Genomic DNA, 13,461 nt, shown 5'->3' with positions numbered 1-13,461 from the left:
TTTTTTTTTTTTTTTTTTTCTTTTTAAAAGAGCGTTTTATAATTAAAATGTGGGCATCACAGCCAGTACATACTGCATGTTCAGTTCAGAAAAGCATGCTCAGGGCTATTTTTAGTCATCTTTGATCCCCAGCAGCCACACGGAAAAAAAAGCCAATGATGGCAGCAGCCCCGTACACATGTAGGCTAGTTAGCGTACCATCCGAGCCGATCATGTCTCCACACCTAGCCTGTGCGGGGGTAGAGATGGGAGGCCTGACTGGTGAGCAGCAACACTCCCCGTGTGTATAAAGTTCACACTGGGCCATATGGTCCCCGCAGTAGGGGGCGTTGGTGGAATTATTCACACAGAGTGCTCTGAATCACCAAAATCCTGGTATCAACCTCCTAGATAAGGGGAATGTCTCAACGGCTTTGTGCTTCGGCTTCAAATCTCAATCCTCAAGAGAACAGCAGAAGCCCCATCTTTGCTTACACGCTCCGTCTTCCCACTCTCTTCCCTCAATGTGTCCCTCTCTCTCTCTCTCTCTCTCTCTCTCTCTTTCATGTCCTCTCTCACTCCCTCTCCCACATCCACACACAGTGCAGTGTGACAAACAACGCCACCCTCTGCAGCGCGAAGCCAAAAACCTGTGACATTTTAAGAGGAAATAATATGAACTCATCCTCCATCACCAGATTTTGCCCCGGCGCCCTAATCCTTGAGTGCAGCCTAATTAAGTACAAACAGCAGTCCTCAACTAATGCCAACAAACGGGCTGCTAGATCGGCTGATTATTAAAAGGATGTACATTTGTTGTTTCTGCATTCTAATGCAATTACTCACTCATTACGACCATGTAATTGTGCAGTCATTAATTGTGCATCCAGTCTACAATGCTCATCTCGGCTGAAGTCGTTTTTCTCTCAGCTGAACAGTGATTTAAACGACTAGATTGAGATACCTGAAGGATGGCAATATCATTATGCTGTTGTGTAAATCAACGTTCATCCCTTACTGTATCAGAGGATGGGAACAAGGCCTCGCTCGCTGTTTGAATCATGACTCATTTGTGTTCAGTACTCTTATGCGTCTCATTCTTCGCCATCTATTCCCATCCTGCCCTAATGTTCCACTGATAAGAATGTCCTATTCATTCTGCGTTCTTCACCAGTTGCTACACAGAGAGAGAGAGAGAGAGAGAGAGAGACTCTACAGGCATTGAGTGAAAAGCACATCTATTTCTGAGGGGGAGTGCGAGCAAGGTAGAAGATAATTATTGATTTGAAATAAGAAAAGATAAGGCTCAACCTTGAGCAGCCCGGCGATAGCGCGCAGAACAGAATAATTAATGGGCCTGTCTTGTGTCGGGACAAGCTTTCACACTGAGACGAGCGTATTGATTTTAAACAGATAAACTGCGTAACCCTTTGTGAAGGGTTTGACAAACAATTTAATTGGGGGGAAAAACAACAATATTCCTCACCCTTTCCATCTCCCTTTCATCACGTCCCCGAGCTGTTTTTCCTCTGCCTGACCTATGGAAACAATTACTGTGCATCGGGCCTTGTACTGCCTCCAGACTACCAAGGAAGGCGGGCGTAGGATGCACACACTGATTGGGGAATCTAATCAATGGCGGAACCTGTCTCCACTCCAGATGCCTGTGTTGAAATTGGGATTACCAAAGCCTTTTAGCCGTGCGGCCCCCTCTCTGCTTCTGTCACAGAGAGAGAGAGAGACAGATGGGTTTGCCTGTTTAAATGTACCTGGCTGCTATGGCTGAAGCCGAGACAATTTACTGTTCCTGTACAAGCCTCCTCCTTCCTAATCCCCAAAGGAGAGCAGCAAAGAAGGCCCGAGTCCTCTCACTTCTTCCCTTGCCCTCCCCTGATTAGCGATAGGTGCTGTTTGATCATGTTTCCCTGCCTGTCCGTGTGATTTGTAAGCTGGTTAAACGTGAACGAGGCAATTAAACGAGGACGGACGCAGGAAGAGTGGGTGCCGCGGTGATCATTAGCGATGAATTACCCCGGTGTGCACTCAAACACTCGGGAGGACTTTCAGGCAGACCACTCCTGAGGATCCAGATCCAATCTAGCCATTGATTAACAGAGACTTGTTCTTCCTGTGAAATCACTCGACGGGGATTTTAGGGCACTCATCCGGTCTTATCGAGATAGGCTAACATCAAAGGCGAATGAAGAGGGATTGGGTAAATGGGCTCGCCTTGCCCCCCGTGTAGGGACTTAGAGAAGAAGATCTTGAATTATTGCCTCATGTAAATAATCGTTTTTTTGGGGAGGTGAGAGAGGAACTCATGAGTCACTCGGGGCAGAGAACACTCGTAGTGGAAGCTCTCACATTTCCCTTGATGGGAAGCGTCGGTGGGGGCTCCGTGCACAGGAATGTAAACATCACGATGTTCCCAACTTGTGTGATCTGCCCCAACAATTTGAATGTGTATAATGGGTATTAGTTTTCGAGGAGGACTGTGATAACCTCTGAATACAAACATAGCATTCAGTGGCCTAATTCCCCTAATTTTGATTGAAGAATATATAAGTGCTTCTATTAGTCTCAAATTGGAAGGTATGAAATTGAAAAACAGCACCGTGCCTTTAGTTAAGGGTGGCATTTAATCAGGGGCAGTCTCTTGTCAAGCATGTGTTATATAACGCAGGCCGTCCGTACGTTAGAGGAATGCATTTGGCATAGTTGGAATTGCTCCCCCCCATTGAACAACACGAGCAGGTTTTAAAAGCAGAGGTTACTGGCTGAGGACATTTTGTTCAAAACAATTTCTTTTCCTCTGCTCCCTCCCATCACGGAGTGAGCTCAGACTGCAGTAGATGGAAAGGGATTTTGTCTTGCTAAATGGCCAAGGGGGCCGTTTACGGTGTCACTACTATGGGATCACATGATGTTTGAGGGTGTAAAGGTCTTGAGGCAGCTGCTCCTTTTCGGATGGGATTGTCGAGGCGTCCAAGAAGCAGGGCCCCATGCTGTCTGCACTGAAAGGTGGAGCAAATACTTCTAGGAAGGAAGGAAAAAAAAAAGAAAAAGCTGAAATCCTCAGAAGCTGTGTGTCTATTTGAAATGGGTTCTGGAGTCCCTCGGCTGCCTTCGTGTTATAAACACCCACAGTGCTCAAATTCTTCCTTTGTCAAGGAGTCATAACAGGTGTCTCAGGAAGGAATTTTTTTTTTTTTTCCCCGGTTAGCATATTTTCCACTTGCATGGAAAGTTTTTTTTTTCTTTCTTTTATTAGGAACATCCTGCCCTGGGTAGACCCCCCCTTGCCTTGAGACATGATATGCAGACTTTCTTTGAAGCAGTAAAGGTTACTTTCACACTCGCTCAAAATTCGGCCATGCCTTGTTAAACCAGGTTGTTGCTAAAGTATTGGAACACCTCTGGCTGACATGTGTTGGTAAGCCATGATGCACGTTGCATACATATTACTCTTGTCTGCAGCGAGCACATACAATACACATAACATATTTCCAGGTTCAACTTCACAATTCAAGTTTGCAACTGTTGACTTCCCCTGAAAATGTTGTAGTCTGAATTGGCACTTCAGCATTTTCTCAAAATAACGCTTTTACCGAGTTCATTTTTCAGTGGAATTACGCATAACACTACTTCTATGTCATTGGATTGTTTCCCCTGATGTTAATACACTTGCAAATTGTCAGTCTTCAACTTACAGTTGAGAGAGAAAAACAAAATCCAAGGACCTCCTTATGTGGCGTATCATCTTGACTGCAGTTAGGTCAATTTCCTTTGCGGGGTGGACACGTTTATGCAGCCGGCCCCCTGGGGGGGGGGGGCTGTTTGTGTGAACAATGTCGAGAGTACACATTATTCATATTCTCAGCTCCCCAGATAAAGACTCCATCTCGCCGCGTGGCCCAGCTTTGCATCACGTTACGCATAAGCATTGGAGCTATTGATGTAAAAAAAATGATAGAACTGCCTTCAGTGTTTCACTGGAGACCCAAGAGAGGTTTCCTGAGGTTTATGTTTGAAAACTCGGCAATTGTTTACTCCCCATTCCCCCAATGTCATGTCTGTTTTCTTGACTCATTGTGTTTAGTCTGTTACACTCGTCTCTAAACTCTGCTGTATGGTTCATACATCAAACATTTAATCAGATGTGGTCTCTAAACAAGTTATCCGCCTAAAAGGTTTTTGCTCACAAGGAAACTGTAATTGCTCCTAAAACGCCACCTATGAAATACAAAAGGGCTGCCGATCTGGAAAGATGAATACTTTCTTTTTAATTCATGCATCCTTTTGAGGAAATAGTTTGAGTTTTGCTTTTGCTTTCATCAAGTTGGCATTTTAACCATAGCTGCCTCTTTTCAATTCCTACTTGTGGTCGAGTATCCCATTTAACAAAATTAGTTTTGTTTTTTTAGTTTCCTGCGTGCACCTAGACTGTCACAGTTGAAGAATGGCAACGCTACATCGCAGACTTGACGTGCTGGTGTCTTCTTTACAGATTTGATGAATTTGAACCCTGTGATTCCCAACAAGGGGCTTCTTCTGCAGTTGCCAAGATATGTTTAAAGTTTGTAGACTTGCTGAAAAAAATTTGAAAATAAATAAATAAATTGGAGTTAGCTGTAACATTTGAACTCTATGTCTCGGGATTGAGAGAGTGGGAAGCAGAGAGGCCTAAGGTTACCAAAAGTAATGCATAAATGGTTAAAACTAAATAAACTAAACTAGGACTAAATAAAGGACTACAAGCATGTATTATTTGTTCCAGGTGAGTTTTAATTTACATAACTTACTAACTCACAATATGTGTACCTTGTGTTTAAAATGCATGGAAGAAAAAAACACGAATGCCTTAAGTCTTATTTAGAATGTGGTGCACTTCCGCCCCCTGTGGTCGGAGTGAGTATTACAACAACACAAACAATTTCTTAAGCCATAAACGCAGCTAGATAGTTAGCTAAGTCATGTTGGTTGAAATGGACCATGAACTGGGATTTTTGTTGTTTGCACTCTGTGGTGAACTGGTGGATTATCTGACATGTTGATACTGATACAAAGGTGGATCCTCAGAGTCATTAGAGTCCTTTCTCTGGAGAACACACATGTCTGTACTAGATTTCATTATCTGTAATCACAGCTGCTCCTCAACTGTACCTGTGTAACCTCTCATAATGGATTTTGAATTGACTAATTTGTGGTGCTTATGAAATGCAATTTCTCCTCACTCCTCCTACACATGTTGTAATGTGACAAGTGTTGTTAAACCTGTCGTCTGCTAATGTTACAGCTGGTTATGTCTGGTGTTTACACGAAAGCCTTCACCGCGTCTGGTATTATTCATGTTGTGGTAAATCTTGAATGTTGTCTCGTACTTATCTCTTTCAGGTTTGAAGAAATTGTCAAGAGGAGCAAAGTTGAATACCATGCCGGTGGTTCGACCCAGAACTCTGTCAAAATTGCTCAGGTTAGTCTACGTTGGCCCTCTGCAGTGTGTTTTTAAATGCACGCTGATATGCTCATAACCCCGGCTTTGTTATTCTGGGAATACAGAGCGTAGCTGCACAGCATCTTGACACATTACAGTTTTAGGTGTAGTGAATTCATCAGACCTTGCTGCGGAAAGAGAAAGGCGAGGAGGACTCATAATAATTGCAGTCTTATCTAGTTGGCCTAATTTCCTGAGACGTATCAAACATCAATTAGAGAGAATTACAAGTAGATGCAATTAACGTGTCACAAGGAATTATATCAAACAAATGCTGATCGTCTCCCTGGCTGTTCGACAGATTTGAGCGTCTAAAACTAAAATGGCAATCTGAACCTGAGAAGATTATTCACTGAAGCCTTTTTTTCTTTCTGTTTTTTTTTTTTTTTTTTTGAAGTGACTGCAGTAAGTCTGTGAATTTGACATGCAGTGATTAGCTGCTGATAAGGCTTTGGTCTGCTTACAATAAACAAAGGGAAAAGCACCCAGCTGAAAAATAATTCTCTTCCAAGGAGAAATGAGTGCAGAAGCTAATTGAGAGGCTGATGTTTGTGAAAGCGCCGTCTCTTTCTTGTGTGTGGGTTGTTTTTGTTTGTACTTGTCAATGCAGTGTGTAGAGTTCGTAGTTGTACACGCGTGCTTTTGTGTGTGTGTGTTTTTTTATGTTTGTGTGTATTTCGCACAAGATAGATACAGAGCGAGGGAAAAGAAAGCAGGCAGGCCCTCAGGCTGCCACCAATTGGAGACAGTAAGCATCCTTTTAAAAAAGAGACGAGGAGCTGTGCACCTCCATACAAACACTCTTTAATTATCATGAACAGAAGCGTTTACGTAAACCTCAGTCACTCACAGACATTCATTGCCAACTTGAGTTTATGCTATGGACAACAACTCTCCTAATTCTTTAAATCTTGTCTGCCAGATGCAGTTTAAAAAACAACTGGTGGGCTTACTTTACTCTAACTTTGAAAAATGAAATTGCGAACATTCTCAACAGAGATTATTTCTTTGTTTCGTGTCATTACACTAGCTAAAGCCGTAGCTTTAGTTTGGTCTGCCTCAGTGAAGACATGGATTTTTCATGTTTTATTTAAGAAGACACTGAAGGAAGTGTCCCAAGGAGCGTATGAACCCCTTTGGGAAAGCAGATGGAGAAGGAGATTTTTTTTTCATTGTCGGCCCTTGCTGGAGAATAGAGCCGTCATGGCCCCTGTGCCCCGCGAGAAGCGTTCAGTCGACTAAATTGGTCTCATAATGGCATGGCGGGCCCCAGTCAAATTTTATTCTGCTCTGTTTATTTGGCTATTCACCCCCTTCAGAGAGAAGATACAGAGCGGTTTCCGAAATGCTCATGATAACAAGAGTGTTTTCGTCCCACACCCAGAAGTCTCAGAAACAGTTTCTGTCAATATATACCTTGAAGCGCTGATTTTTTTTCCACATTCCACTTTCAGGTGATGGTGTTCTTTTATGAAAAATGTATAATGCATAACCGGCTCCCAGATTATCACATTGTAGCACTTGCAATATGTGAAACTTCAAACCCCACTGTATTGTGGAAGCTGAACCTTCAAAAACGAATGATATGCACTGCAGCACTGAATCCACATCAAAGGGCCCCAGTGACTAAATGAGATGCTCGATCCGGGGCAGGTTTGCTCAGGAGCACCGCCGCTGCTGGAGGAGAGAGAGAGAGAGAGAGAGAGAGAGAGAGAAGTGTTCAGAGGCTTTGCACAGGAATCGCTGCGCACGCTGGGAAAACCCAGGGTGTGGGAGGATCAATGCCTTTGCCAGTAGAACCCGCACTTTCCTCCCAAAACCGAACCGCTTCATCGGAGGCTGTAATAGGTTAAATACTGCCGCTTCATCGAGCTACGATTTCTGCACTATCAAGGAAAACCTAAACCTCGGCTTTAAGGAGATGCACAATCGATGGTAATTGGATTTAGTCAAATGAGAATTGACCAAGCGGAGGCTTAGATGGATAAGTATTGTTTCCCTTGAACCACCGTCTCTGCCCCACTCTTTGATCGAAATCATCCGTCGCGGTGTTTGCTTGTCGTCGATTGGTCGCACTCAGTGCTATCTTTAGCGCCGAGGCATTACTTTTCTTTCCATTTTCCATGCGTCACGGCCCCTGTCACTACTTATCCATATTCAAAGCACACGTAATGACAAACGAGAAGTCCCAAGGTGGACGTGTCAACAACATTTTTGTACATGCTTATCTGTGCACCAGCGCTCCTAAATAAGCCTGAGATTTAGCTTGGATCAAGTCGGTGAAGTTGCAGGCGTGCAAGCAGAGCTGTCTGGCTCTGTTTCTTAAGAAAAGAAGAACAAAAAAAAGCAGTGATGGAAGTGGGTTGGAGGTTGTTGCCCTTGCCCAGGCTCTAACAAACATCATGCCCTGAAGGGGTGTCCGACATAAAGGCTCACCTACTGGATGTTGCAGGGCTGTAAGGTAACAAAAACCAGCCCAGCGTTGCTCGCTCACATACAGCCTCACATCAAAGGGCTTCTCCTCAGATAGGGCTTGGCGGGAAACAACAATCATATATCTATATATATATATATATATATATATATATATATTTATCAGTCATTTACAAAGTTGAAAGGGAAAAAAAAAATTGTGGCATTTCTGAGCATGCGAGCCAGGATTTGGTACCGCCAAAGCACGCACGCTGTTTATCACAGGTGACGGAATCGGTGGGGCGAGTCATTTGACTGCAGGGCTGTATCAAGAAGCACAGTCAATTCATTTAGACAGAACATCAAAGTCCTCCAACAGCTCCTTAGGGCCAAGAGAGTGAAGTCTGAGCAGAGACAGGCTCACAGAGACTTATTGCTGCTGCCAGGGAAGTAGATCCTACTCTGAGTGCCTCGTGTAAACCGTGCATTCTCATTATGGTCCTCACAAATCAACCGTATTGACATATTTTATTACTTTTCACTGTACAACGGGCTTTGTACCCATTCACCAAAAGGGACAAATTGCTATGTCTAAGTGCACGAGCTGTGAACGCGTCACCAAAAGTTATGATTAAGTATGTTCCCCCGGTTCCTTTATTTAGATTGTGTGCTTTGTTTGCAGGCCATATCATCAATTCACTGTGATGTCTTAATTATTGTTTGGAAAGTAAAGGCTTTTTGAAAAGAAATCTGCCGTCTCTGTTTTGGTTATGATGCCTGTTTAACATTTCCTCAGACTTGGTCAGTCGTTGAAGGGGTGAATGGGGCCCAGGCTTGGATGTTGGCTCCGAGCGCTTAATTGGAAACGCATGTGCACCACACTGCTGAAAGTTGTATTTAAAAAAACAAAAAAAGAACAATCCCACAGCACTACTTGACTTCGAAAAAAGTTCCTCCCCAGCTCATATTTTGTAGGGGAATACTTAAACTGGGTTTGATGTCTAATTGACTTATTTCTCGGAGTGGAAATATTCCATGACCTAATGTTTGGCTTTTAAAGCTCGTTTTGTTAAATAAATAAAGAACTGGAGCAACTTGCCTCCATTTGAATGGAGAAATGCCTACGTCTGGTTCCACTTAGAGAAAAGAGGACAGTTAAGGAGAAAGAGTGGAGCTTTTGTGTTCAAACTATGTGACTGAACTTGCAGGAGGATTTTTTTTACGCTAAAAGAGTGCATTCACAATTTTACTGTTTCTTTGTTTTTTTTACTCTCCTTCTTCTCACACTTCAGGGTTGGTTTTAGGAGAAATATTCTTTATCTGTGAAGAGACTTTTGAGGGCTTTTAAGTGAGACGTTCGATGGTGCGCCATTTAGCTTCTGTTATAAGAGCTCTGGCTCTTTGGTTTTTGGGTTTTGATCACACTGAGTGAACTTGTAGTTCATAGATCTCGGTGCAGCTGTGCTGAAATGAGCACACTAATGACCGATAAAAACCTGAACCCTGGTGGGCCTTTGAGTTTCACGCTGCAGAAATCAACCCTCTCAAGTATGTGCCTGTTGTTAATGCAAAAGCCTCTTGTTTGTTTTAAGACAGGTTAATTGCGGAACCGCTGTTAGCACCCGTTCCGAGACGTTTTATGGCACCGGGGTCTTGCAGTTTCCTCCCCATTACGAAGCAGTGGAAGGTTACAGTCTGTTAAGTTTCTCCTGAGAGATGCATGAAACCAAATGGATCACCCCCCCCACCCCACCCCCCCTTTTTTCATTCCCATCTCCGCTCATTCTAGACATTCCAGGTGTGCAAAGTGTGCACTTGAGGGGGGCTGCCATTGTTTTTCCTCGGCACAAGCAGCGGAAGCAAAAGAACGCCTCATTCGCTTTGATGAGCGATGTGTTCATGCGTGGGCTTCAATGTCACCCGCCACGAGGCAGCTGTGAAGTCGCAGCTCACGTCTGTGGTGCCATTTACTCAATGATGAAGTGGGGAGATCTCTGTTGGTTCCACCTCCCCTTCACACACACACACACACACACACACACACACACACACACACCCACACACACACACACACTTGTGCGTACTGAGCATGTGTTCCTCCCACCTCAACTGTATTGTGACTGTACGTCACAGCTAATACCAGCATGCATTAAATCTCAAGCTCTGTGATCACAATGATAAAGGTTGACTGGGCGATTATGCGAGGCTTTGTCATGGCACGCGTGGCACCTTTTCTTTCTTCCGTTTCCTCGAGTTTGACTTTCACACGAAGATCATTTGTTTGATTTTAAATGTTCCCCTCAGTTGCACGAGGGTTGCGTTGCCCCGGTCGAGAAAATGGCACAGACTGCTGCAATAGGTGACGCACCCGCCCCGTCCCCGTTGAAGTTAATTTGCCGTCAAATTTGCGACTTAATTTAAGCTGCCAAAGGGAAGACGTGGGGAGTAGATTGTAACTCATAAGTATGCATTGGAAAGTGGGTGTGTTGATTAACATTGAGGGCTCGGGAGACAGACTCACTCAACGTGTATCATGTGGCCTCAGAGGCTGGCAGCAGAATCCAATGTGATATCTTGCATAACGTGTCCTTGCTTTAAGTCCTTGGTTCCAGGCTCGGGAAGAAAGGCCATTGGCTTTGCTTGCTTTTTTTTTTTTTTTGCTTGGCTGTTGTACAGTTGCCCGGGCTCCAGGCGCGCTCTTGAGTGAAATCTAAAAGGACTTGTTAAACAGACAGTAGTCTACATATCTGGCAGCATTCTCGTGTCAAACTAGCGAATGATATTTTGCACAGGACACTTGGTTTGCCTGCCACGTCGCTGTATTCTGCACTTAAAAAGCAGGCGCTGGTATGAATAAAACGTCCTCACGTGACTGTGGAATGAGAGCCTTTCAGACTGTAAACAATGGTTCATCATTAAACAAACTATCTATCGACACAGGTCAAGTAACTGATGAATGAAAGGATGATTGGGCATTTTACACCAACCGTTGCACATTTTCACGTGATTATCGAACGATGCCCCTCGCTCATATTTCCCCCGCAGAATGTCTGCGGCGGTAGCATTTATTTGGCACATTCTCAGCATGCTCCCACTCTTGCGGTTGAAGTGTTGCATAGCAACAGCTTTAAATATTTTGGTTAAAAAGGTCTTAAGAAAATAAAGAACAGCCTGCAATTACTGTTCATTTCTCCCGAGTTCATAAGTTTAAGGAGCCGCAGTATTGTGCCAAGTAATAAATGAAATACCAAATTAGGCTTTGTGTTTGCTTGGAAAAACTGAGAAACGGTATGTCTCGAATATCGCGTCCCCTTGTGCCAACTCAGCTATTCATCTCTGGCTGTTTTGTTTATCGAGTAAATGCTGGCAGCTGTCTGCACCTTCACTAATTCACAAGTGTTTTGAAACAAAGCTCGCAGTAGTTTTTTTGCAGAGTGCAGCTTTTGGCTCAGCTTTTCAAGCCAACCCGAGTATATCTGTGGCGGGATGGAGAATGTGTAGGTGAGTGCAAATTTGAAGTGATGTGCCTCAGGAAAACAGGATGGGGATGGATCGACGTGGGATGGGGGCGCATGTGGAGAGAGAGAGAAGGCTGGATGACGCACAGCAGGTGACAGACAGACACTAATAGTAATGGCTCTTATCAGTGCTTCGCTCGCTCCCTCTTTTCACATGGGCTCTGACATCCTCCTCCTACTCCACCCCCTCCATCTAGCAGGGGGTGCTGGGAGCTCGCTGGGTTGTGCAGCCCGCTCAGACGGAAAGAGCCTGCCAAACACCGGTCCCCTCACATATAAATTGCATCATTAACATCGCCTAGATTATTCCAAGCTCTCCCACCGGGTTTATGGCAGCACCGGCTCAACTTAACTATTTGACTCACTGAAGACATTCAGGTTTCCTGAGTGAGCTGTGCTCAGATCTGTGGTGAAATGTTCTATTCTCCCTTAAGGTTTTAAACAAACCCAGAAGAAACCTGTCTGCTGTTTTCCACCCAGAGAGGCTTATTATATAGTCTAATGTGCTTTATTTTCTATCGTGTCCTGCTAACCAAAGGAAGACGATATGGTTATGAAATCAATTTCCCAATGTTAATAAAAGTATGTTTATGCTGTCTAAATAGACATCACACTATATAAGTCAAAACAATCTTTAATGCATGTTCCAGTGCGGCCTCTTCACATGTGTAATAGAAAAAGTTTGTTATGTTTTTGTATTGCAGCGCAGTGTAAAATGAAATAATAACACCATATGCTTATTTAATCTGTCGACATGTTTTCACTGAAAGTAGATACATGTTAACATTGAAATAAGGCTCGAGTGTGTAGTTCCATTTCCTAATATCAATAAGACATTTTCTGACATTGACATGCAGTATACCACAATATTGCAAAATCACACGTAAAAATGAGAGGAGCAATAGATGAGTCAACGGAAATAAAATGAAAGTAATGTAAACAAAAAACAGTCACCAGCTCCAGCTTCTTAGATGTGAGGATTTATGCTTTTTTTGTGTTTTTATATCATTGTAAACAACACATTTTGGGGTATTAGACAGTTAAAACAAATTGATGCACTCCAGAATAAGATAAGCATATCAATCGGTGGTATAATGTGTCTCATTAGTTCGATGGATGATGATACTAAATTACCGCCCAGCTCTAGTTGCTTTACATTTTAACACCTAAAACTTTAACTTGACCCTAAACTGCTAATCGTCCCTTCTTTGAATTGCGTAAGACGATCCGTGATCAGTTGCACCTCAGAAAGAGGCTCTTAAGCCCAATTGACATCTGCAGTGGAGCTGCATGGAGCTTCCTCCTCAGATCAGGAGGCAATTAACTCTGTAATTACTACCCGAGGTCCGGGTTAAGCTCCAAGTTAAAGGTTGGAGCAGCAAACATTTTATATGATCCTCTTACTCTATTGTCCTTTCTCACTGCTACAAGGTTTTACCTCATGGGGAGAATACATTACATAAAGCCCTTGGCAATTACTCCTCAATGAATATCCTCATAGTGTATAGTCCATATGATTAATCTGGAATCCCCTCTGCCCCTGTCCAACCGCAGGCCTGGCTCTGCTTACCATGCAAGTTTCATTCTCACCTGAACAAATGGCTCCTTTAGACAAAAACTGCCAGCCTTTCACTTTTACTGGCTGCTCGGGAGAAAAAAGAGAGTGAGAGCACAACCTCCTGCAGTAAAAACAGATATTCCAACAAGGAGAAAAGGGATTGGGTGGGGTCAGAGTAGTTGGTGGTGGGGAGTTTTTGGGAGGGGGGGGGGGGGGGGGGGGGGGGGGGGGCGCTGAATAGTGTTGAATAAAGGAACATTTATTTTTGTGCTTCGGCCTGTAACAGCCTCAGGAAATAGCTCAGTCTCTTGATCGGGAGCGAATCCTATTAACTTACAGTGCTCTCACTCAGGGTAATGGTCTCCACCTTGAGACTTGGGAGGGCACTTTTCCTCTCTGACACATTGATACTGGTGTCTGGAGGGCTTGGCGTTGGGTAGTCTAACACTCGGACAGAGACTAATCAAGTCAAACAATCTGCTGGACTGGAGCAACACGGA

General features: G+C 43.8%; 1 protein-coding gene across 2 annotated transcripts in view; it reads left to right on the top strand.

Moving 5' to 3' along the window:
* Nucleotides 1-13,461, top strand: part of LOC116381314 (adenosine kinase-like) — a 93,652-nt gene that overhangs the window by 9,214 nt on the left and 70,977 nt on the right. For both annotated transcript variants that reach the window (XM_031843378.1, XM_031843379.1), the window contains exon 4: nt 5,374-5,452. In XM_031843378.1, coding sequence (XP_031699238.1) covers nt 5,374-5,452 — 79 coding nt within the window. The remainder of the gene's footprint in view (nt 1-5,373; nt 5,453-13,461) is intronic.

The sequence above is a fragment of the Anarrhichthys ocellatus genome, unplaced genomic scaffold (assembly GCF_004355925.1).
Source record: "Anarrhichthys ocellatus isolate YVR2014 unplaced genomic scaffold, GSC_Weel_1.0 scaffold4, whole genome shotgun sequence".
Lineage (NCBI taxonomy): Eukaryota > Metazoa > Chordata > Actinopteri > Perciformes > Anarhichadidae > Anarrhichthys > Anarrhichthys ocellatus.
This window is presented reverse-complemented; position numbering and strand designations above follow the sequence as displayed.